The sequence below is a fragment of the Aulonocara stuartgranti genome (assembly GCF_965226115.1).
Source record: "Aulonocara stuartgranti genome assembly, chromosome: 9".
NCBI classification, from domain to species: domain Eukaryota; kingdom Metazoa; phylum Chordata; class Actinopteri; order Cichliformes; family Cichlidae; genus Aulonocara; species Aulonocara stuartgranti.
Window position 1 is genome coordinate 9572565 of NC_138960.1, and position 24962 is coordinate 9597526.

Here is a 24962-nt window from a genome sequence, read left to right on the forward strand (position 1 = left end):
TAGATATTACTTTGACACCACCACTATTTCTGCAGCCGAAGCACATGCTCAGTGGCGGTGGCACTCCCCAACAGCATCAGTCTCCCTTCCCAAAAGGGGAAAAATCAGCCTGGTCTCTGACGTTCCCACAATACCACCCACAAGACCCACCTTGCAAAGACCTTGAAATGCCAAAAGCTCAGTGTATATAGGGGAATAACAATGATCATCTTCAAATATGTAATTCAGACACATACATTTGAGTCTTGCATCTGTTCTGGCTTAATTAAATATTGACAATGATGCCGTCATTCTGTTTTTTGTTTTGTTTTTTGACCTTTCTCTTGCAACGAGAGACTGTGGGCAGGAAATCTACCTACACTCACACAAACATTACACATTACATTTCACTGCAGCTTCCCGCATTGCTGCCATCCAGCATTTAGGGAACTATTGTGGAGGCCCTTCTGAAAATAGATCAGCCTGCATCAAAAAGATGAAACGGAAATGAGCAGAAACACCAGTCTCCCCACCACGAGTCAGGTGTGCTGCACACTTCAAAGTCAAAGGGAGTCGTGAATGCGGCACAAATGAAGCCTCCGGTACGCCGATTCAAACTTCCACATCTCGATAATGACCTCACTCTCCTACACCATTACTCATCATTCATTGAGCTCCGGCTGAGGTGGGAAGGTAGCGCTGGCTGGTGGATTCAAGGCTGGCAGAAGGTGATGGGGGGCGGGAGCGCCACGTGAGTTAAAAGCAATTGGGAGCAATTTGAATACAACTTAATAATCTCTTTTATTTTCTTGTGACGTTTGCCTCTCTTCTCTGTTTGCCTTAAGGAGCTCTTTTCATATTTAACCTAAATATACTGTGATTGCGGCTCGAGACTTCAGTTTGGTGTTACTCAAGCACAGATTTTCAGTCTCAATGCTTCATCTTAGCCTGCAAAGATGATAAGCTCTTTTTTAAGATCTAACTATGCATATATAACCATGAATAAATGGACAAATTTAGTCAAAAGCAAGGTCTTAGCCTGTTTCTTTGCACGAGTAGCTGTTAGTTTGCAGACCAAAAGCAGGTGGATCATCGAGAATTTTCACATAGCAGGTTTGTGAGTTTTCATTTAGTTTAAGCTATCTGTGAACTCTTCTGGAAACAATCCATATCGATGAGAAAGCTTCTGGTCTGATCTCCCGATGTCAATCAGAAGCACTGCATTAAAAAAATTAAAAGAAGATGTTATTTTCCTGTAAACACTCACAGATTTAACTGATTTCCATCAGTTAATGGTGGTTTAAAGACTGTGAAGCCGACAATCACAGGTTCCTCAAAGTGTCACAAACTATCCCTTTGTGAACAGTGCAGGGGAGGGGGGACCCAGTAAAAACACCCATGCAGCCACACAGTGGGTAGGTGTTGGTGAACTGTGGGGTTGTGTGGGCAGGGCAACCCTACACTTACCACTGGATATGACCACACAGGCCCCACAGCAGTTTTGCCCTTTGTTGCCCCTATATGGGGTTTCTGTTGGCAAGCCCACTCTAGGCTACCTCTAAGAAAACTCACGTGGACTCTAAATATGCTAGGCCATGTGGTGTCCATAGAAGGTTTGCTTTTCTGGGTTTTTTGTGGGGCACTCATGGTTGGTTTGCCAACAGAGAACCCTTATTGGACCCATGCTGGTTATTGTCATGATGGTAGGCTTGCCTGTAGAAACCCCATATAGGAAAAGCAAAGGGCAAAACTGCTGTGGGCCCTGTGTAGGATAGGTGTGGGTTTGCCCTGCCTACACAGTCTCACAGTTCATCAACACCAACACCATGGGCCCGCACAGGCATGTTTGCTGGTACATTATTTATAATAAGTAAACAACCAATGTGGCTATTATTTAGAAAGATGACTGGTAAAATACAAAGCTAAACTGGATCTTGCCTTTTCAAAGACAGACCAACATGATTGATTAGATTTAAACATTTGTTGCCCCTTTTCTGGATTGAGTGGCTCCATGGTTTGAGCCCGGTGCTACCTGCTGTGGTAACCCCTTGTGAATATTTTTATTTTAATAATTATTTATTTTTAGCAACATACTGGTAAATGGTAAATGGACTGGTTCTTATATACTGATTTTATACTCTAATTGCACTTTATGTAACATCCCTCATTCTCCCATTTACACCCACTTCAAGCACTTATGCTTCCTATCCAACATTAAGAACTTGAGGTTGGTATCTTGCCCAAGGATCTTTGGCATGCAGATTGTAGCAGCCAGGATTCAAACCACCATCCACCTGCTCTGCCTCCTGAGCTACAGCCCCTCCATTCTGGTCCCAGGTTTGTTGTAGCGAAGTCTCCTTGAGAAAAGCGTAATTGTTGGTGATGTTAAATTTGCAGCACAACAGCACAGTGGAATCTGTATATCTGTAGAGCTCGATGGATACAGGATTTTTGAGACTGATGCAGATATTTGTTGATTTAAATATTAAAACTAGCGTGCTGTGGGGTTTATTTCACTAACAGTGTATCCAACAAATCTGTCTTTCAATTTTGGTGAGTCATCCCTAATGCATGCTTGTAATATTTGGTAACTTCAGCACTTCCCGATCTCATTCAAATATGTCCAGCTGTCAAAAATCTGACGCAGAGGCTTCAAATGAGCCACGTCCATCTTTTATATACAGTATGTTGTTCTTTAACCTTCTGCTACAGAAAACTGAGTATCTCTGTTTCAGCTGTTGGTCAGCAAAAGAAGCTATTAGAAGACGTTGCCTCGAGTTTCAGTGCGCTTTCTTGGTAATTTACTGTGATGTTTAATTTACATAATTATTGGCTGATTAATTGATAATATAAGTTGCAGTAATTGTTTTGTTATGTAAATAAAGAAGCAGCTTTTGAAGTTGTTAAGTATTTCCTGTCGCAGCTTAGCTCAGAAAGCGAACTAAAGAACCTCTCCTCTGTGGCTCGTGACCTTTGCTTCACGTCAGGAGGACATCACTGTAAATCTGAGGGAGAGTTACGGTTTTAAAGCCCGGCGATGCTGAAGATACTCGGCTTCAGTACATGAGGACAGAGAGCACTAAGGATTATGTTTCATGACGACACAAGTACATACATCTCAATGGCACCAAATCAAAGAAAGACAGCAAAAACCTTTTAGCATGTCTGCGTGCCACATTACACCACTCCATTATTCAGCACGCTTCCTAAGAACTGGTCTCAGTTCAAGAACTGAATATATCTCCCCTTGTTCTCTTCATTTCTGCTTGACTGTACATCCATTTCATGTGAAGGCTTTCATTTCTTTTCTTTTTAAACCAGCTGTGCATTAAACCAGCTGCACAATGATGTTTGCATGAATGCCACACACAAATCATTTGTTGGAATTAAGCATGTTTTCTCTCCAGAGCCTCTAAATGCTCCAAACAGTGAACAATGTGCGTTTCTACAGTGTATGGGGGATTTTTACCTTAATGTCTCAATTTAGATTTTACAACACTACGAATGCGAGTAATCTCGTACGCTTCCTCCGTCTACAAAGCATACAATCTCTTCGGGTTGTGCCGATTCATAAAAACCCCTACATTTCAGTCCTTTGAATTACAGGAAATCACATTTCCCTACTCTGCCTGCTCATGTCATTTTCAGCCTTCTCTACATGAATTTTGGCAAATTGGAAAATATTTTTAAGTTACCCAGACCTAGATTGAGCTAACCCAAGCCTTAAAGGAAGAAGACGGAGCTTTTCCCTTTCCAATTTATGTACATATAAAAGTGATATTTCTAAGATACTGAGTGCCCTAAAATTTTATAAATCTCTTTGCAGGCAGCATTGCCACCGCTTCATCCTCCCCTGCAACATTAATGTCATTCAGAAGTAGCCAAGGAAAGTGCTTGTCGTCAGATAACAGTGTTTTTTCTTCTTCTCCCTGAAAAATAGATTTCCATTTACATTTCATTCAAAAGCTCCAACATGTCCAGCCTCTTCTCCAGTCTTCATTTCTGCGTTTATCCTATTTGGTGTAAAAACATCACCAAAACTGTGCGCCAACGCTACCTTCCATATTTCGAGTTCTCCAGGAACTAAATATGGACTGTGTGCACTCTTTCCAATAGCATTCCCAGTAGGATCAGTGCTAGGTGACTATGACGTCACTTGACGTTAACAGGGACCAACTAACAAATGACCAGACTGAGGCTAATTTTCAAGCCTGAATACATCAGCATCAAACAGCTGTTTAACTGAATGTAGAGCATAGAATGAGAAAGTTGATATTATGAGCTGTAAAAAACATCGGTCCAGACTAGGGCTGGGCGATATATCGAGTTTTTAAATATATCGATATATTTTTATACGAGATATGATATGTGACAATATTGTTTATATTGATATAGTCTATGTTACGTTAATTATAAGTACTAATTATGCTTGTGGGGCCGCAAGTTTGCCTCTCTTTCGTCCACTTGTGTCTCTATGCAAACCTTACTCTGCCTCGCCTCTCCTTCACTGAACACAACTCCCCCTCGCCCATCGCTTCACCTGCAGGCAACGACCGTACGGTGTGTGTATGAGGACCACAAATGGCACCTGTAAGAGACGTGGTTACAAAGAGGATTTCAAACTCAGTCAGTAGAACTCGGGAACAGAGCAGCTGTGAAATCTGTCTTTGTTATTGTGCTCAGCGTCTTTTAGTTTACATTTTGACTGCACAGTTGTGAGCTTTTTGTTATGCCGAAATACAACATTGTTTTATTTTATTTATGGAGCATGATTTTAATAAATGCTGCTAATTTATTTCTGAGTAATTTCTTCATGTGCATCTAAGCTGTATGTTAATAAAAGTGCCTGTGAGAGATTTGGGACACAGCTTTGACTAAGAACTCTCTTTTTGTTCTTACTTTATGGCTTTAAAAATAATATCGAGGTATATAGCTTATATCGGCATCCAGCTAAAGAATATCGATATATGAATTTAGTCCAGACCTTCTGAGTTTCTGTTGAAAAAATGAAGTTTAGAAATGGAAAGAAAACTTGGAGAGAGAAAGAAGGAACTTTAAGAAATCTGAGATTTCAGTGTCTCAAATTTTGTGTGACATGAAGTTGACCTTTCGCCAAGTGCCTTCACTGAACAGCTATTGCCCAATCATGGCTTAGTAGCCCCATGTTAGTAAGACATGTTAGGCCTGTAGTTGCCCCTCCCTGAGCCTGGTTCTGCCAGAGGTTTCTTCTTATTAAAAAAGCTTTTTTTTTTCTTTCCCACTGTTACCAAGTGCTTGCTGATAGGGGGTCGTCTCTGTATTATTGTGGGGTCTTTGCCTTACAATGTAAAGTGTCTATAGGTCACTGTTATTGTGATTTAGTGCTATACACATGAAATTGCATCTTTAACCACCAGAATATGCATGTAGCAACTGTTCCATTAAGTTATACCTTAACGCATTTTAAACCCTGGACTTTATTAACACAGACATGTCTTAAAAAGTTTCTTTTCCTGTTCAAAACTTCCTGCATGCTCTAAATATTGGAAGCAGCACGTCCCCTGCGCCTGCGTCCCCACTAAAATTTGCACCTGCACTTCTGAGTATGTGCCATTGGAGAAAGGAAAATTCGCCAGACATGACAACAGCATCTCAGTCAATTATCACTCAGATTGGTCTTCCTATAGTCACACCCACAGTTAGCACTTCTGAGCTCTTCAAATTCTCTTTTTTATGGGTACTGAGATCTGCTTTAAAGCAAAAACTTGCAGACTCTCCATACTCTTTCTATTTCCCCTTCCCCACCTTGCACCCAGAGGGAGTGTGTGTGCGCGTTGGTGTGTGTGCGTGCGTGTGTGTGTGTGAGAGAGTCCCGAGTGGCCAACCAGCCAGGCTGCCTGAAACTTCTGACTAGCCATGTTCTTCAAACATCATGCCGCAACCAAAGCATGGCAGGATGACAGATCGTCCCTTCAATATATAGTGACAAACAAATTAGTGCAAAGATGCTTCTCGCTGCATACCAGATGTGTTGGGCTCTGTGGTATGGAACAGCCGATGAAAAACTGTCCACGTCCCATCTGTGCTTTGCCGCGACCATCGGTGCAGCAATTTGTGCTGAACAAAGTAGTGCAAACAGCCAGCCTGATTATATGTGTCATAATGTGAGGCATAAAAACAGTGGCGGGGGAGGATCACACAGGACGGGGCAGGGTGCAGGTGACTAAACAGGACGCGGAGGGGACAGGTGAGGGAAGAAGGGAAAGCGAATAGAAGCAGGAAAAACAAATTTATTTTAGATCTCCATACAGATAAATTGTGTTTCATATGAAGTTGCAACCAAAAGTCAGACTCCTTTCAGCTATTTTTCTCCCTCACAGCTTCCCTCCGCTCAGAGTGTTGCTTTTCGGCTCCAGCTGCCGTCCAGGCTTGAGCTGGTGACTGCAGGGGTTTGACACGAGCAGGCCAATTTGTGTCTAACCTCACACCTACCTATTGACACCCACACACCCTGAGATTGGAGACCACATGCGGGGGTCACATCACCGTCTTGAGTGCCGTGTCAGTGCAACACGTTTTTGCTCTCTCTCCCGAGCGCGGCGACAGGCCAGAGTTTCGGCTCTGAGTAAACGAATGTGATGAAAGCGGAGAGACAAGGCTTCTCAAGTCGAGCTGGAGAATGCTTTGCATCGGCGCCGATGACAGCGAGCCCACGCGGCTCGCTGACAGAAAGAAGGATAACTGTAGGAGGGAGATGAGCACCAGCACACTGAGAGGCAGAGACATTCCTGACCTGCTTAGTGTCATTACGCCGCAGACTTATCTCGCCTGCTCTGCCTTGTAAATACACTTGAGTGCTTGTTATCAAACGAGCGGGGCGACAAACCTCATCCAGGTTTGAGTCTCCGGCTCTCTCCGCTCGCTCGTAAATGAGTCATTCTCATGGATGACAGCCTACATTAATATTCAGTTATGGAAGGAAGCGAGTGCGCATTAAATCCGACACTTATCAGGTGGCGATCGTGATCCGTGTAGAAGTTTTTAAGCGAAAAAAAAAGATTTGCCTGTTTGCTTTTAATTGCCGAGATGTATTCACAGGAACAGACTCTTGACTGCATGTAGGATTCATTCAGCTTCTTGCTGCCACTGCTCGATCTCAAGGCCACACTGACATTTCAGCTGGAGCCAAGTTCATTTTTAGGATGATTTGTTGCTCACGTGTTTTATACACTTGGCTGTTTTCATAAAGGCCTTTCCAGCACTCTAAGTTACTATTGTTACGATGTTGCTATTTTAGCGCTAAAAGCTTTTGCAGTCAAACTGAATGGCATCCAAAAGCAGCGTACTTGGTCTTCACAGCGCGGGATCCAAAGTGAAAAATTTATATATTTTTTCTTACATCGAAAATGCACACTTCACACAGTTCGCATTTGAGAAATGACATTAAAAGGCTTTTATCAGGAGGGTGCTCTCCAGCTGTATCCCTGCACTGAAAGCAAGCACGGCTCTCAGAGGTGAGTGCTTGAGGAGCTGTGAGCGTGAGTGTTAGGCGGTGGCGTGATCATAAGCCTTCCCCCCCACGCCGTACCATTCCACCGTCTGCCGGGTCTCTACGACAGCCGTCACACACTCTGAGCAGGCTCCTGCAATGACACTCGAGCGTGGCGAGTCGCCTCTGAGGAGCAGAGGAGTGTGTTCTGTGTCTCGCTGTCAAAATGGAAGAGCAAATGTAAAAAAATGTAAAAAGTGAGAGAGAAAGAGATAACGGCATCAGATTTTGCCATGTGCCACAATATGATTAAACAGTCCGCTGGAGTTCTTCTCCACAGTGTTGTATTCTGCGCCACCTTAGTTTCAACCTGCCAGCGCTGATCATGAATTTTCAGGTTCAGCCGAATCTTATCTTTTCTTACATGCACAGAAGTGTTGGTCAGCAGGCCCCCACTGTTTAAGTATTTGCACCCATTAAGAAGCTACATAAGAAGATGGAAGACCAGAAAAGGCACATTTCAGTTTCTGTTCTCTCTGATCAAGCAGTAAAAGGAAAGTACTGCTCTTTTCCTCGTGTTATAAGAAATGTGACAAAAACAGACTGGAGACAATTGTGTTTAGCTTCTGTTAGCTTTCCTCACTGTCTAGATTTCTAAATTATTCTCTCAAGCAAGCTTTGCAAAGCAAGAGCTGTGACCATGACTGTATGACAGAAAGCTGTAAAGTGTTTATGGGGGTTTGATTCCGAGTCATTAGAGCTAAAACCAAAGAAATGCCTGTTGGTACACCAGAAATTAGTAGAAGTGGGGTCAGAAGTTACCGTGGTTACACCGTGTTTTGATTTTTTCTGAAATACTCTTACTTACTATAAGATGAGCTAATTGCTAAACATAGCATAAAGGCAGGAGACGTGGTGAAACGACCAACCTGCTAATGCCTCATTTGCTTGTTAAGAATGAGGTTTTTAGCCATTTCTAGGTTCAAATGCTGTTAGCGCCCAAGAAACAAACAAGCTCAGAGGCGCCATTTAAAGCTAAAATCAGCCCAGATTCTTTCAGCTTCATTAAATTGACGAGTGGAGCTAATACTCAATGTTAAGTTGGGTAACTAGTTGGCAAAGTATCTCATGTTGATGCTGTTAGGACATCATTGTAATAACATTGTTATTCTCCAAGATCAGCAACTGACCAGTGACATTATCTGAGCATTCAGTTAGCATTAGCCAAGAAGTTAGCCAGTGCTTTTAAAAACTCACTAATAAACCAACATGATAAGCTAAATTGGGCTAACAGCAAACCCAACTTGATAATATAGTTATTATATTTTACAAGTTAGTAAAGAAAATACATTAACAAGAGTTAATTATCCAAAGAGTCATAACAACATAATTGATTAGCGCCAATGTTGATCCTGGACCAATAAGATGCACCAGCTAGCTGATGTTCTAAAAACAAAACTGTGATATATACTTTGGATGGAAACAAAGAGTGAAAATACACTGGACGGAGATCAGGAGCACATGACTGGAAAAAGACGCCGAAAATGACAAGAACTCACCTGAGGTAACATCTGAAATGAGCTCGTCCACAACATGGAGGTTAGCCTTTTAATATGAGGCTGTGTGGTTTGGATTACATGCCTGGATGAAGATTTGATCCTAAGCTTAACGTCCGCACTGAAATCTTAGTCAGCCAGGGGACGATTCTTTTCTGAAGTGCTAAAATTTGGTGTCCAGGGACACTGAGAGTTAATAAGAACAGCTTAAAGCCCAAAGGTGGAGGCTCCTTCCTTAAAAAGAAGCAAACTCAGGAGACTTGGGAACAGGTGTATCATTTGCTGGCCTACTGATGCAGATTTATCTGCTAGATCCTTATAAGGAGTCATGTTGCAGATATTTCAAGTTTTTTCCCTCCTAATTAATTCTATTTTTTATCTTCTTACTTGTTGTAATTATCATAGGAGGCGAAGTTAGACACTAATTGCAAACAAATCAAATGAGAAAAGTGCAAGATTATGAAGAATTCCACACAAGTTTAATCAGTCTAAGTCTCAAAGGTTGTCTCGCGCACACGCAGCTTTTAACATGATTAAATGAAAAGTAATACCTGCCAACCTCAGTCACTAATGAGAACCAGAAATTGGAGTTAACAAAACAGAACGTGATACATCCGCCTAAAACACAAAGTGATAATTCCCACTAGCAGCGCATTGTTCAAGTTGTTCAAACTGAACATAGCGTAGCTGCAAAACAACCGGTGACCATGTATCTTTGATGATCGTGAAGATGTATAGGTGATAAAGGTCACATTAATCTGTAAAACGGCATAACATCTGCTCAAAAAGACAACAAAATGACACGCAGCGTGTAGCAAAGGGTGTCTACAGTGAAGCCTGCCCTTGGCATGCATGCATGTCCAGGGGAGCAAATGTAAAGCAGATGGCCTGGCTACTTTGTCCTCATTGCTGCTAATCAGGTGCTAAATATCCATCAGTGTGTGCTAAAGCGTCCCCCTACTCTTTTTGTTTTTTACTCCCATTTTCATAGCATACTGTACATGCCTTTTTTTCTTTTTTGTCCTCCACTCTCAACTCACTGAACATCACCAGCGATTAAAACACCTCTTTCTAACACAGAAGTTCACGCACATTTGTGTTGACAGGTCGGTGATACCTGAGCGTGAAGAAAAAAAGCCCATATCCTGTGAGTGGTCAATGCTAGGAGCTTTCTACAGCCGAGTGTTTTTACTCCACAGGAAATAAGCGCGGAGCTCAACGCGAGAGAAATCATATGAGGAATGTAGACACTGAGCACAGAGGCTAAATAACACATCCAGTCACATTACAGCTGTTTGATTATTCAGAAAATCTACTGTGGGTGGGGACCACAGCAGTGTTGGTGTTATTTATGGTTGTGCTGTTGGAGTTACTGTATGTTGCTAAAGCCCATTTTTTATGTCTGTCAAACAGCAAAAACACAATATGAAAGCAGCCTCTGCATGTTTCCCCTTAGATGTTTGACTGATGTGTGTACAGAGGCCCGCAGACGCATAGCACAAAGCCTTTCCCGCATGTGTGGACAACACAGGCACACTCGTGTATTGTGTCATTGCGCTATAAATGACTCTTCATCCTCGGCGAACGTGAAGCAGTCGTTTTGAGTAAAATGTAACAGAAATGAAAATCAAAGGTTTATTTATTCAAATAATTGATCATTAAAGAAAATGTGCTTGGTGTAAACTGAATGTAAACCAATCAAGTGCATTACATTAGATTTCACATTTTACTAACGTGCCAACATTAAAAGGACATTTTACATTGAATCAGTTCACTTAAAGTCAGCATTTTGTGAGTGTGTCATGAGACATCACTAACAGTCAGAAAGGATGTTTTTAATAATATTCTGGTGTTTTTTTATTGTAGATTTTTTAAAATATTTTTTAAGTTTAATATTGCAGGTTGTGATTAAAGTTCCATAATTAGCAGAAAATACAGTCAAATTATAATTTATGTCCAGCGCATATAGATTTTCAACATTGCCTGTGACTGAATGGAAACACCAACAGTTTGACCTGGTAAAACTCATGCAATACTATACAAAGGTTTTCTTTTGCTTCATTGAGCCAGATTTTATTTATTTATTTATTTTTAAGTGGCATTGAGCAATAGTTCCCCAGGCTTTCTGAATCTCTTTCAAAGTTTTTCTTTGGACATTGGCTGCTTTTTCTCTCATTTCCATTCCAGTCCTTTGCCAGACCATTTTCAGAGGGATGTTATTTTGGTTCGTTTCCATGTCAAGCCACTTAACACTAACCTTTTGACTCATCCAAGCATAAAATGATACCTAACTAAAGCGTGAATCAGTGTTTTGCCTACACATAAAAGACAACTTTCACATTTTCAATTGTATTTTTGGCACTTTGTTACCAGCATCCTGTTTCCATTTCTTTAGCTGACTCTATGACAAGTGACAAAGTTTGACAGGTATAAAATTATATGCTTTGCACCAACAAGGTGTTTCCCAAAGAGGCATTAGCTGAAAACTTGGCACATGTCAGCATGATGTGGCCTTAAAAATGTAAGAAAACTGGACAAGTGGAGGACGAAAGATGGACAAAAAAGTTGTCTTCGGCAGATAAAAGCCATGTCCTTCAGAAATAAGAAAACATCCAGCAAAGACCTGAGAAATGCGTCTGGCTGTACTGATTTCTTATCGGAAACGGTGTCAGGTGGCTGTCAAGAATCTATTATTATGGAAAGGAAACAGGGAAAAAGGCTGAAGTACACCAAATTACACAAAAAGTAGACTCAGCCGCAATAACCTCTAGAAGTATGAATTTAAGAAGGACTGAGTTTCAAATAATGAAAACTTTCTGTTAGTGGACTCAAATCACGCGTACGGGCAGGGAGCAAATCATTTTTAATTGAAGACATAAAGAAAAATGTAGGTAGATTCCAGGATATACAACCTGAAATCAGTCAGAAAAATAAAAACAAGCAGGGAGGCAACGAGATGACCTGACAAAGATGAAGGGAAAGACACAGGTGGAACATTCAGACAAACAAGGAGTGCAGGACGGGACGAGGGAAAGGATGAAAGCATGTGAGAAAACCAGCTTTCAAAGTAAAACAGGAAGTTACAACAAACAGCAGCTGAGACATGACAACAAGGGGCAACATTATTGTACTACACTATATTATTATAATATTGCTGTGTTCCATTAACCTTGGCTATAAAACTTATACTATGCATCTGTATGTGCCAATAGAGTGGTTACCTGAGCAGCTGCTCAGTATACTGCCTTTGGACTTGAACTGTGTTTTCAGCGTTTTTGCTGAGTCCGAGCTTTGAGTTGCTATGAAGAGTAACACTGTACATGATGGCAGAAAGGCGGGGAAAGTAGAAGCGAAGCCAAATCAGCAGATATGAAATAGACGGTAACACTTTCTGGTGAATTACTCCTCCAATCAGGAGAGATCTGTGACATCCTTTATTAGATGTTGCCTCTATTCCAGACCTTTTAGCCACCGGTAAATGCAGGATAAAATTCATTTGGAGGGGCCAAACCTATGAAAGAGCTTATATTGCTTTTATTAAGCAAACATAAGAATAATTCTGCTTCCAACACTTCATCCACTGGGCTCCTCAGTCCTGAAACACATTCGGTGGCAAAAGAAGTGGTGATGCAACACAGTGGTAAAGATGCCCCTGTCCCAGTTTTTTTGAAGCTCTTTGTGACATCAAATTCAAAGCTTTCGTTTTCAAATCAAATTTCTCAGTTGCGTTTCTTTGTGTTGTTTTCAGTCAAACACAGATTCTGCATGATTTACAGATCGTCAGTTTCTGCTTTGATTTACGTTTAACACTGCGTCCAAACTTCTTTAGAGACAAGCTTGTAAAGAAACAATACAGCCTCTCATTTATTGGCTCAGTGGATTCAGTATTAAGAAGAGTTTGAGAGAAAAATACAGAAAGAGAAAGAGAGAAAGTCAAACAGAGAGTGAGAGTCAATGATTTCCCCCAGCACCTGTTTCACTAGTAAATGGTAGTGTCTCCTGTCGCTCATCTGACCCATTCGTTATGCTGAGCCATGGGGAAATCTGATTGGGCTCATTACCCTCTCCTCAGAACTGATTCAGGAAGTGCGAGGAGAGAAAGAGAGGGCCTGTTCGGCGGCTCATTGTGAATGGAAACCATCATCAGGGTTGTCACTATCAGGAACGTCTGGCCATCTGCCAAGGCTCTCCCTATCTAACCTGGCTCTCCTCCACCTCCCAGCCTTTCCACGGTGGAAACAAATGAGTGTCGTCTCCTCTCGCTGTGTCCTGGTGCAGTGGGGGATGGACGTAGTGAGCTGAGACTATTGGCATGCATTGTCTCATTCATTCAGGCCCACTGCTGAATAAGAAGGGATGGATGAAAGATACCGTGAAGGGCATGTAAGGTAACGGGGTTCACATCTGCGGAGGTGATCGGTGATACGTTTGATGAACTTCGCAGCAGACGGGATTTTTCCTCTTAGCTTTGAGGTGAAGCTTTGACAGGGAAGGTTGCACATTCACCTTATTTGCCCCGATATACTGGACGGGTATAATCGGTGTATAATTTGGAAACATGAAGCTGGCCTCACAGTCAGCCTCAATCTCATATCAGTGCTAACTAACAGAAGAAGAGTATTTATGCTGCTTTAAGAGCGATTTCTGTTAAAGAAGCTTTCAGGTGGTCTCGGCAATCTGGCCTCCATATGGACTTCCTGAAGCATTAACTTAAAACTGCGCAAATTAATTTGTTATCAGCAGTGAAAATCTGCTATATTTCTGGGAAAATCAGTAGCACTACAAGCTGTAAATCACCGAGGGAAAAAAATGCCTCTTATGTTACACGGAGCTCACTTATAAATCAGAGAATAGTGCACTTGTGCTGGCGCTTCATGAACCTTTGAAAACACAGTCAGAGGTGGCATTTCAGAGATGACCTCTAAACTGTGCTGCTTACTGCTGCACAGTTGATTCAACATCAGAGTTATTGAAACCACAGTGATATTTTCTATTCAATAGCTACTTCCTGAGACATTTGAAGTGAACACTGCTCCACTGAAAGTGAAAAGAATTGTTTTGGAAGGTTGTGTGAAATTATACAGACTGGAGGAGCTCTGTAGACAAAAACCTCTATTCTGACTGTGAATGTTCAAATAAAAAGCCTTTGAATGCAGAATAAAAGGGTCTGTGCAGGCTTTCATAAAGCCTGGTGATAAGTCCAGCACATTAGGAAGCAGGGAGGACAGTGCATTGAATCTGCTTCCTCCTTACATCATTAACTGCATAGGGATGATATTTCATCTGTCAGTGTGTGTGATTTTAGCGTTTTAGTCAACACACAAATATTTCAACATCGCGATGGCCAGAGGATAAAGCCAATCGAGATGTGATTACCTAACATTTCATCGAGTGCTATCATCAGGTCATTATAAATAGAATTTTAATTTTACTTACATGCCGTTAGGTCTCATTTACTCTTTGGATGATAATGCTATTGCATCACATTAGCATTAATTGGAAATAAACTAGCAGGTTTTTCCCTGATTTGTTTGGAGGGGAAAAATAAAATATATTTTCTTGCTTTTTTATCAACATGACTGCAGCTGAAGAAAATAAAGATTTACACTGTAAGTAAAAGATGCCCTATTTATTGGTTATTGGTTGGCTAGACAAAAAGGTTGAGTTAGAAAGGATGTGCAGCAGGTTAGGGGGAATAAGGAAAGGGATGGAAGTGAGCTGCCAGGCAGGAGGGGAAAAGGAAGTCCAGAGAGAAGATTCATGGATGTATGGAAGGAGAACATGCAGAGGGTGAAGAACAAGAGAAAAAGAAGAAAAGATTTCACCCACTGGTTGGTTGGCTAGCGTTTTAAATATCTGGAGAAGAAGATTGGGGTGGTCACAGGCAGTATAAAAGATCTCCCGGGTCTGTAAAATAAAGCCAATGGAAAGTGCCTTAAACTTGCATTATTATGAATGTTCACCAGGGGGCGATACCTGTAGCTCCAACCCTCAGCGTTGGCTTTTATAAACAGTCAGGTATTCATTGCAATTCTGACTGTATAAAACGCTAAGTCCATTTTAACATTTTAGTTCAATTAAACTAACATAATGAGGATACCAATCTCATTCCCGACACATAAAATACGGACGATTTGTCATGTTCCGAGGCAACCCATAAGAGCGCGGAAGGTTACCTTCTCCATGATACGTGCCGGACGCTCCCAGTGGTAACACACGTTTCCCTAACCTTATTCCTAACCTTGACTACAGTCTTAATCATATTACATGGCGTTATCCAAAGCGATTCATGTTGAGAAAGTAAAAGAAATGTACATGTGTAGATTCATTCCAAACGGTTCTCATGTTTCCTGACGTTTCCGAACACATAACCTAGAAATGTGTTGGGTGGCCGAAAGCGTAACATACCTTCAATTTGTCACATGACATAATCTGTTACACTTTGGCATGAGAACGTTAACAACTTGCCCATCACAAGTTGTTAGCCAAGATCACGTGGTTTCACAGTCTGACACATCCCTCACCTGGTACATCCGGTTTCAAACACCTCATCTCCTGACTTAATGACAGGATTTCACGTCCCAGCGGGTGAGGTCACAGTTGCTTTATCAGTCCTTTGAACCATCTATAAATGTGACTCAAAAGAAGTTTGTCCCTTAATAAAACTAATAATAACTATGATGGTAAAATTGGGTTGCAATGGCCTTTAACCCTCTCAGGCTCAAATTAAACTTTTTGTTGCTAATGCACAACCAAGTCCTGCAGTGGTACTTCTGAGTAATAACAACTAATAAAATATGTATGTGGGGTAATCAGGTTGTTAGTTTGTAACTGTTGCAAATTGGCAACGCCTGCCTCGAGAGGGTTAAAACCCCATCTACATGTAAGAACAACTGAACTGTGGATTTCATTTTAGGAAATGTAATCAAGCTGTGATACCTGTATTGTAGCCACTTGTCAGTGACAGTGATTAAAGCATATCCTGCTTTATTGCCTATTTAAGTGAACCCACAGTTTACAAAGTGAACATCATGCTGTATTAAGGACGATTTCAAACTGCTAATTGTAAACATAAACTAATTAGGAAAACATATATGCAGGTCATCGATCAACTAAGCCATAATAAGCATTTTCTCTTTAGTCAGACTTCATTTTACAAGCCAAAGATTTTCCTCCTAAAGAATGCTGGGTTAGTGCATTTATCACTGGCAGACCTGGATCCTACAATCACAGCACAGTATTAACAGCTGCCGTCTCCTCTCCATTGTAAACCTCCAGATTTGAGCGCTCCGAATGTCAGCCTCGTATTTCTAAAGGAGGATGCACTTTCGTATGTCAGAGTGGCTCTCGATTTTCAGTCTGTTTATGCAAAGCCTTGGTGTCTCATTGCCCAGTGGGGCTTTTCACTTGGCAATAGCTGATGAGTGGGTTGTTAAGACCCCTTGGTGGAACAGGATTATCAAATATAGATTACAGGCGTTTGGGGCCCCAGTGTGAAAGCTCGGGCTCCTGAGTGTTAATTGCTGGCCTCGCTGTGCTCTCCAATTTCATGCTTGAAGTGAACATTTGTCTTTCACGCTACAAAGGCGCCGGAGACATTTGTGTGTAAATGCAAGAATGAGCTAAGATATGCTGTACCAGCCAACAGACCCTTAAAAACACTAATTTTTCCACATTTATAAATACAGCAGACAGTCGTATGTGTGTCTGTGTGTGTGTGTTTTCTTACTGTAAATGGGGCTTTAGGGGGTTTAAAAACAATATAGACTGATTTGAAAATGGCCTGTATAATGACACTGGCCAAGGGAGTCATTTAGGCCCAAATTGCTGCCTGTGTTGGGCTTCGGTCCGTAATTAGGTCAGAATGCAAATGCCTGTATTGTGATGTTGGCCCACGAGGACTAGCACAGCTCCAGCCTCAGTGTTTAGAGTGTAACCATGTGTGTCAGAGTGACTCATTGAGCCCCGCTAGTGCTGTTGAGCTGCGAGAAGAGAAAGAGCACTGGGGGCCGAGCTCATTCACAACCTTGTGCTCTTATCAAAATGTGTTTACTGCACTGTAATGCTGCGTCCCATTTAGGCAGCATTTAGCAACGTTAAACTGTTGCGGCCCCGGGCCTGAATGCTGGGGTGGAGACACAAAGGGCCTGGGATGCATCGTGACCTCTGGCTCACCCTCTAACCCTGCACACACTGACATCCATTCATTCTGCCTTTATTTCTCCCTCTTCATCACCTCATTGTACTTTTTGTACAGCCCTGTCTTTCCTCCCGTCCTGATGCCTCTCCCTTACATTTGTCTTCTATTGATCATTAGGTGGTGTTGAGAAGAGAGGGGAGGTTTAATTAAGGAGCCAGACTGGTCTGTCAATTCTGCTCAGCGCTGCATGGAGTGCACTAGACCAAGCAATGGCTCTAATAGGGCTTCATACAGTAAACAACACGCACACCTGGACAGCAGCGGGCCCCAGGGAGGAACAGGAGAGCGCTGTGGTAGATAAAGAGAGTTTAGCATCATAGGTGTGGCGCATGAGTGTGGAAGATTTCAAATGGTTAAAATGCCTGAAAATGAAAGAAGAATCGAAGAAGAGACGTTGGTTATTTTGCATTTTGGGTTTAATTAATTGAGCCGTTTTTCACTGTGACTTGAATCTCACATGCCACATTACATGAAAATTGTAGCACTGACAGCAAAGTGAAGATTGCTTATCGGTGTGATCCAGCAGACAGTAGCAAACCTGACAATATTAGATAAAAAATCTTGTTATTATCCCTCATGAGGGCGCGCAAGAAAAATCAAATGCCTTGTCACAGTTCTGCGATTCTGAGCAGTGCTGACACAATTATTGCGACTACTACGACTACTACTGATATGGAAAAAAAAATCTGCGGGCAGGTTTTGTATGGCGCAGACACGAGTGGTTAATTTGTCTTGCTAGTTTTAAAATCTTCGTTGTATCACTGATTATAGTCAGATGACAAAAACTTGGTTGCTTATAAATGGAGACTGTAACATGGCGTTCACAGAGGGATGGGGAAATGAGCATAATGTGTATGAAAATCAAAAGAATGGGGATTTATAATACATAAGCATATACATGTTAGTTATTGCTGTATGCGTGTTTGTATATGTGCATATAGTCCTTCTGACTGGCCCACTTGTTAAGCGGGTATGGACGAGGATTAGGGCCACTGGACAAAAAGGAGGGGTCCTTTGGATTTGAATTATTACTTAAAATTATTACTAAAAAACCCCAAAATATTATATATGCTATATGTGGTGCATAATGTTGACAGTACTGGAAACAAAAGAGCTTTGCTAAACTATATCATGAGCAAATATTTAATTATAACTTGCATTATTTTCTTTTTGCTAAACGGTCTGTTGGATATACTAATACTGACAAATCTGTAACAGGCCAACCAATATATCGATCTGGGTCTGATTACAGTGGCCTGAAACAGCGTTCATAATTAAGCCTAATGATTTTAGATGTGTGAATGAGAGACTAGATTGCATGACTTTTTTTGGCATATTTGGACACAACAGCTTACACATATTATTAGAGTAACGGCTCAAGAAGTCCTTTCCTGCCCACAGCTGTGATATTGTCCTGTCTAAAATCTGAACGGACCACTTTGATTTAGAAAGCTGCTTTGTTGCGTCTAATGTTGCATTTTCTCTGGCGACGCCGCTGATTCTGCAGACGTGAATATTTTCCTTTAAGCCCCATGGTGACTTTTGTGAATGAAGCAGCAAAATAGGACAGTCCACAAAACAGCAAACGTTGTAGTGTGAGTCACAGTGGACGAATGTGTGGATTTTTACTTGACCACGTGCGTGTGTGTGCACTGCGCTCCATGCATGGGTGACAGGCTTGTGTGCATAGTTCTGCTCGCTTATGCTTCATCTCTGGCCCCGTGTTGGGGCCGATGATGATCCGCGGCTTTAATCGATAAAACTATCAAAACATCTCCTCCGCTGCCCTGTTGTTGACTCTGCGTGTCTCTTGTCTCCCCTCCAGAGAAAGTCAGTATGCTGTCGGCATTGATCGCTCCCTTCAAGTACATAAGCCCTGGGACCAGCAGCACAGAGGACGAGGACAGTTTAAGTAAGCTGCTGCGTCTTTTTCCTTCTCTCTGTCAGTGCACACGCTACCTCTCTCAGTGGCAGGCCTAATATGGAAATGATCTCTCTGTCGCCCCGCATAATTAATTATTTGGCAGATGAGCTCTTTGGTTACACACTGGTGTCAGCTTGCACGTTAAAATTCTGTATTCCTTTAAAAGCGAGCGATTAAATATTAAATCCGAGTGTTCGTGATAATTAAGTCATTAGATAGGTAACTGCATGCCTGCATACGCTATCATCTAGACCTACAATCTGCCCACCAATGAATGGCTCCCATGCCACCATTAACATTCTTCTGGCAGGATCTGAACACCCTGTTTTTGTTCATTTCCCATCAGAAATGCAATACGCCACCACTACCCCGTAACTAGGTTTGAAGAGCGTATCACAGCTGTTCAGACTTTGCTCTCACAGAGGATAAGAAGTGTGAAATAAAGCGGGCTGCAGACATTTCTCTCATCCTTTTCTCAGAATGCCTGCCACTCAACGAGATCCCCACCCCCTATTACAAATAGGATTGATGCTTTGCATTGGCCGCGGGGACCAGTGTTTCCCCACTTGTGACACAGATTCAGAACTAATTTGGAGGCAGATTACAGGATGATTTGGCAGATAACATCGCCATTTTAGGGGATTTGTAGTTGGGGTTTTAAAATACTTAAATATGATAGAGCCCCGAGGTATGAAGTGGGCTCGGCTCAGGGAGACGATTGCAGACGTGTTCATTACCATTTCATTGTGTATCGAGTGGCTCAATCTGCCTTGAGAGATTTTTCTTGATTCGTCTTGTTCAGTCAGGATAAACGTGCCTCTTTTCACTCTTGTGTTTTGACTATTTTCTTATCACTTGCAATGACATTGTTTTTCCTTTTATCGCAGGCACCAGCAGTGCAGAGGTGAAGGAAAACCGCAATATTGGTAACTTAGAGGATCGCTCCATAGGGCCCGGGGAGTGTCAGTCAACAAGAAGCGGGAGTTCTGGTCTGAAGAGGAAACGGCCACTGGAGGAAGACAATAACGGGCACCTGTGTCAACTCCGTCTGATCTATAAGAAACTGTCCTGGTCTGAGGCTCCAAAGAACGCGCTGGTACAGCTGAATGAGCTGCGGCCCGGCCTGCAGTACCGGATGGTGTCTCAGACGGGCCCTGTCCACGCTCCCGTCTTCTCCATCGCTGTGGAAGTCAACGGGCTGACCTTTGAGGGCACAGGCCCCACGAAGAAGAAAGCCAAGATGAGGGCCGCAGAGCTGGCCCTCAAGTCCTTCATCCAGTTCCCCAATGCTCCTCAGGCCCACCTAGCCATGGGAAACATTTCAAACCCTTCAGCCGACTTCACCTCAGACCAGGCCGACTTCCCCGACACGCTCTTTAAGGAGTTTGAGTCTTCGTCGTGCTCCGACCGCCTCTCGCTCTGCAACTCGGAAACCGAAAGCGAGTTGCTTTCCAGCGAGCTGCTCAGACACGGGCGGTTGCTGCGCCACACCTTGGACCTGATGGTGCAGGCGCAGCAGAGGCTCGGTGGAATTGTCCAAGAGTCCGAGGCCCCTAAGAGCCCCGTGGCTGTGCTCAATGAGCTGCGGCCGGGCTTGCGCTACGCCTGTCTTTCGGAGCGAGCCGAAGGCCGACGACTGCGCAGCTTTGTGATGGCTGTGCGTGTGGACGGGCGGATTTTCGAGGGCTATGGCCGCAGCAAGAAGCTGGCCAAGAATCAGGCAGCCCAGTATGCTCTTCAGGCCCTCTTCAACATCAGGACGGCCCCCGAGGGGAGAACAGGTCTCAAAGCCAGCAGGCAGAGTTGTCCTCATTTACCCCAGGTGAGTGCAGACACATCCCCAGCGCCTGTCTTTTGCTAAGCTTCTTTGGCAGACACTCCACTTCCAACAGGGGCCTGTAATGACCAAAACAGCAGGCGTGCGGTGAAAATCCAAACACCTTCCAACAAGTAATTAAGGAGGAAAGGAGATAGGAGCTAAAGAGAGCCCGATTCAAGCAGAAATAAAGAAATGTGTGAGCAAGCTGACATTTATCTGTTGTCCAAAATAGGTCTTACAGCAAAAGTTAAAGATGCGCCATTTTTTTTTGCACATCTGCTCATGGGTGTGTGCTCTGCGAAGCCTTCATCTAGGGTAAACAAATATCTGTTTGTTGGCCTGTTTAATAGAAAAGCATGTAAATGAAGCTAATTATTGTCCCCGTGCCTCTGACACATGAGAAATCTTCGTCACAAACCCAAATGAGGTTTTTTTCTCCTTTTTTTCGTCAGTCTTATGTGTTTGCAGAGCTGTAATTGGGTGAGTTTTGTAATTTTGCAAAATCTCCTGTTTCCTCATGTGTGGCATCACAGTGTCTACAAACATTAATTCAATCTGTTGCCCAAAGGAAATAGAAAAGCAAAGAGCAAATCGACAAACAAACCACTGAGACCAATCCCATGCTCATTTACCCAAATATGTAAATAGCAATCAGAGCGAGGAAACTAGTTTGTGAGAAACTTGAGGAAATTGGAGAGCCTAAAGACACGGTGGCTGGATCGGCTGGCACTTGTTGACAGCCATTTAAAACTCCATTGCAGCTGCAGGACTTTATCTCAAGTAAAACTGCCCTGAGTAGATAGTCACACTGATTTTCATTGTTTACTACTGTTTGCATAGCGAGGAACTCTGCAGCCAAGCTGTCCAGGTCACCCCAGCAGAAAGAACATGTAAAACCACCGTCTCGAGGTCTTGAATTGAAAAAATTAAGCTGTTCACATCCAAAGCGTCGTCTCCCTAAAGGCTTCCCTTGAAGACTTTTGTGTCGACACACAACGCGCCCTGTAGGGTATGTGTTGTGTTAATATTCTTCCCTAGCCTTGAAGAAATAAACTGGCAAAAGTGTCCTTCCCCAGAGCCCAACATCAACCCAACAAACCTGCACATGTTTGCCTGGGAGAAACTTTCTTTTTCTCCCCACTGCCACGGTGTCTAAAAGGATTTTAAGAGGATTTGCCGCACCCGTTTAGTTCCAGAAAGCACTCGCTTGTGGAATTTCTTGAAAGTCAGCTGTGCCGTCTGCCAGGCTCGAGAAACGTTTTATTTTCATTGGCGTTGAAGGACAAAGGCGTTAACATAATATTCATGCGTGCGTGAATAAACATGTGGCCAGGCGTGTGTTCATGGATATATAATGTGTTACATGTTGCGTAACCTTAATGCAAAGCCCTCCGGCTCTTATACGCTCTCACTCACATTTGAGTCAGTCTTCTTGCCAAACACTGATTGCACAGGCAGTGGTTGACTACACTGCAGATGTGACACGTAATGTGGGGGTGGTTGCCAGCTGTAGCCTGAGGGTAGAGCAAACGTTATGGTGGTATGCCAAATTATGTTGTGCCAGCTCAGGCTGTTCTCTTTCTTCAGAATTCCCTTTAGCTACCTGTTGCAGAACACAGCTTGGATGCATAGATGTTTTCTGTGTATCATTAACCCTCATCCAGACTTTAGAAAAGAGTCAGAAAACCTAGTCATGGTTCATAACCCTTAACTAAGTTTACTGCCTAACCCTAACCCGAAACAGGACTGTGGTGACTTGGTTGTTGTTGGTAACCTTCTTCTCAGAGTTGTTGCATCCAGTTGCACGTGTATATTTTTAGATAAGGTCAAACTTGACATGCATAGATGAGAACAAGTGCAGCCAGTGGAAGTCTGCCTGACTGTATATAAAAGATGGACATAGCTCCAGTTTGTCGAGTTCTGTATTTTTGGCCGCTGCCGCCTGACTACATGACTGATATCATATGATAACTTGTCAGTTGCACCATTTAGCATCCATTCTAATCTAAATATGATGGTAATTTACACAATCAGCATTGGTTTGTTTTAAATAAGACTTGAAACTAGCCTTAAGAGAAGCAGCTTGTTAGGAAACTGTCTTCTTTGTATACTTCTCTTTGTAACCAGAGTGCAGTACATGCTTCCTGCTGGCCAATAGAAAAAGCATAGGTCTAAAGGGGAATTTGTTGTTTAGTGACGGTAGCCCACTGTGGCCCACTCTTGCTTGTGCTATTGTTGGTCAGTCAGAGTGAAGTTCACACAGAGCAAAGTGAAACCAAGTGTTAAAAACAACAAAAAGTGAACTATCTGTGCTATCTGCTATATTTTTAATCTTTAGTGTTTGTTTCACTGTTTCCCAGTGAACTTTTCTGTTGTTCTGCTCTTTGTTCCCGCCCACTTGTCAAACAGTCAGCATTTGGCGTCCAGCCACACACAGTTGGGATTCTGGAGGACTGCATAGAAGCACATCTCTGGTGGGTGAAAGCCCTTCTATGCTCTCTAATAGAAACATGCACAGTATGCAGCATGAAGCGCTTCTCCACTGGCGTCATGTTTCAGACCCTAGACCTGAAACCCACGGGAACTAAAGCTAACCTGTTTCAGACTGAAGCTAACCTGAGAAGCTCTTTTAAGAGTCAGCATCATATAACTCAGGAGGACGGGGTATAGCATCAAGTTTTTAAAGCTGTGCTACATCAGGAACCTAACCCAAGTGCCCAATTACTGGTCATAGTATTGCCTCTACTTAAAAGCAGTGGGTCATCTTCATGGTAGCAAAGACTTTTGTGTTTTGAAAGACATCTTACAACAACTAATGTCTAGCAGTGAGTGAAAGGAACAGTAAGAGACGTCCCCTTTTTCTTTTTGAAAAATGAATTTGGGAACACAAAGAAGTGACAACACTTAAATACAATGATTTTGACAGTGAAACGAAGGAATCCATGGCTGGCCACCTATTCAGGATACTGTATTAATTCAAAAGAGTGGAACAAATGAGTGAGGGCTTGCAGAAGGCCTTCGAGCTGGACTGAGCTGGTAACTCCAGAATGCGTCTAAATGAAATATTTAAACGCACCAGAACCACATGGTTCTGTATTCCTCTCAGACCTTTCCGTCTTCACGTAAATGTACTAAGGGATATAAGAGGGAGACTGACAAGGCACGAATCTGAGTGCAGAACCACATACAACAGATTCTCTTGCAGTAACAGCCTGCACCGTCCTCCATCCCTCCCACACTCACGTGTCTGGGAACTCACTTTAACAATCACAGCAGAAATGAGGCATCGGGCCACTGTCTGCTTGGCATTAAAGAGCTATTTATCTTCCAGCGAGGACTTTCATTTTCCGTTCCTTCATTTAACCTTTATTTATCGAGGGAAATCAAACGAGAATGTATTCTGCCGAGATATCTCGCCTTATATTCGCTTCGCTCCTCTTACTCAGCGCTCAGAGACTCGGTACCATCGCAGGCTCGGGTTGAGAGCTAGCCGCCTTGCTCAACAGCACATTCACGGTCGCAGTTTAGGGAATGGGGGTAACCTTAACAGTTTAAGGATTTAAACATAGTAGCCTTCTTGTCTCAATTTAAGGAGCTGCACAAGAGGGTTGCAGAAGAACATACGGCATTTCCTTCGAATATGTGAGAAAAGCAACAGAAAGTAACTAAACCGACTCTATATTTTTAATAAAATGTCGCGAAATATATGATTTCTATAACCCTGTACAAAAGGGCTTGTGCACTGCAGTGTTTTCTCATCATTTTATATTCAAATAGCAATATTTTTTAATCAGTTGTGCTGTGGTAACAATAGCAGTTGCTCTGGTTATCTTTAGGGAGTGTGTTTTTATAAAGGGTGGAGCCTAAACATAACCATAAATAATAATAATAATAATAAAAGAGAAATATGAAGAAACAAGAGAAATAAGACTTGTTGTCTTTTCACTGAACTCTCTTCTCTCCTCATAGATTTTCTATACAGTCCCTGAACTCAAGGTTACATCAGCTTCTAGGAA

General features: G+C 42.5%; 1 protein-coding gene across 6 annotated transcripts in view; it reads left to right on the top strand.

The window, feature by feature from the left end:
• Positions 1–24962, top strand: part of adarb2 (adenosine deaminase RNA specific B2 (inactive)) — a 224133-nt gene that overhangs the window by 116253 nt on the left and 82918 nt on the right. For all 6 annotated transcript variants that reach the window (XM_082545992.1, XM_082545995.1, XM_082545996.1 and 3 more), the window contains 2 exons: positions 19029–19115; positions 20015–20949. In XM_082545992.1, the coding sequence (XP_082402118.1) occupies positions 19029–19115; positions 20015–20949 (1022 nt within the window). The remainder of the gene's footprint in view (positions 1–19028; positions 19116–20014; positions 20950–24962) is intronic.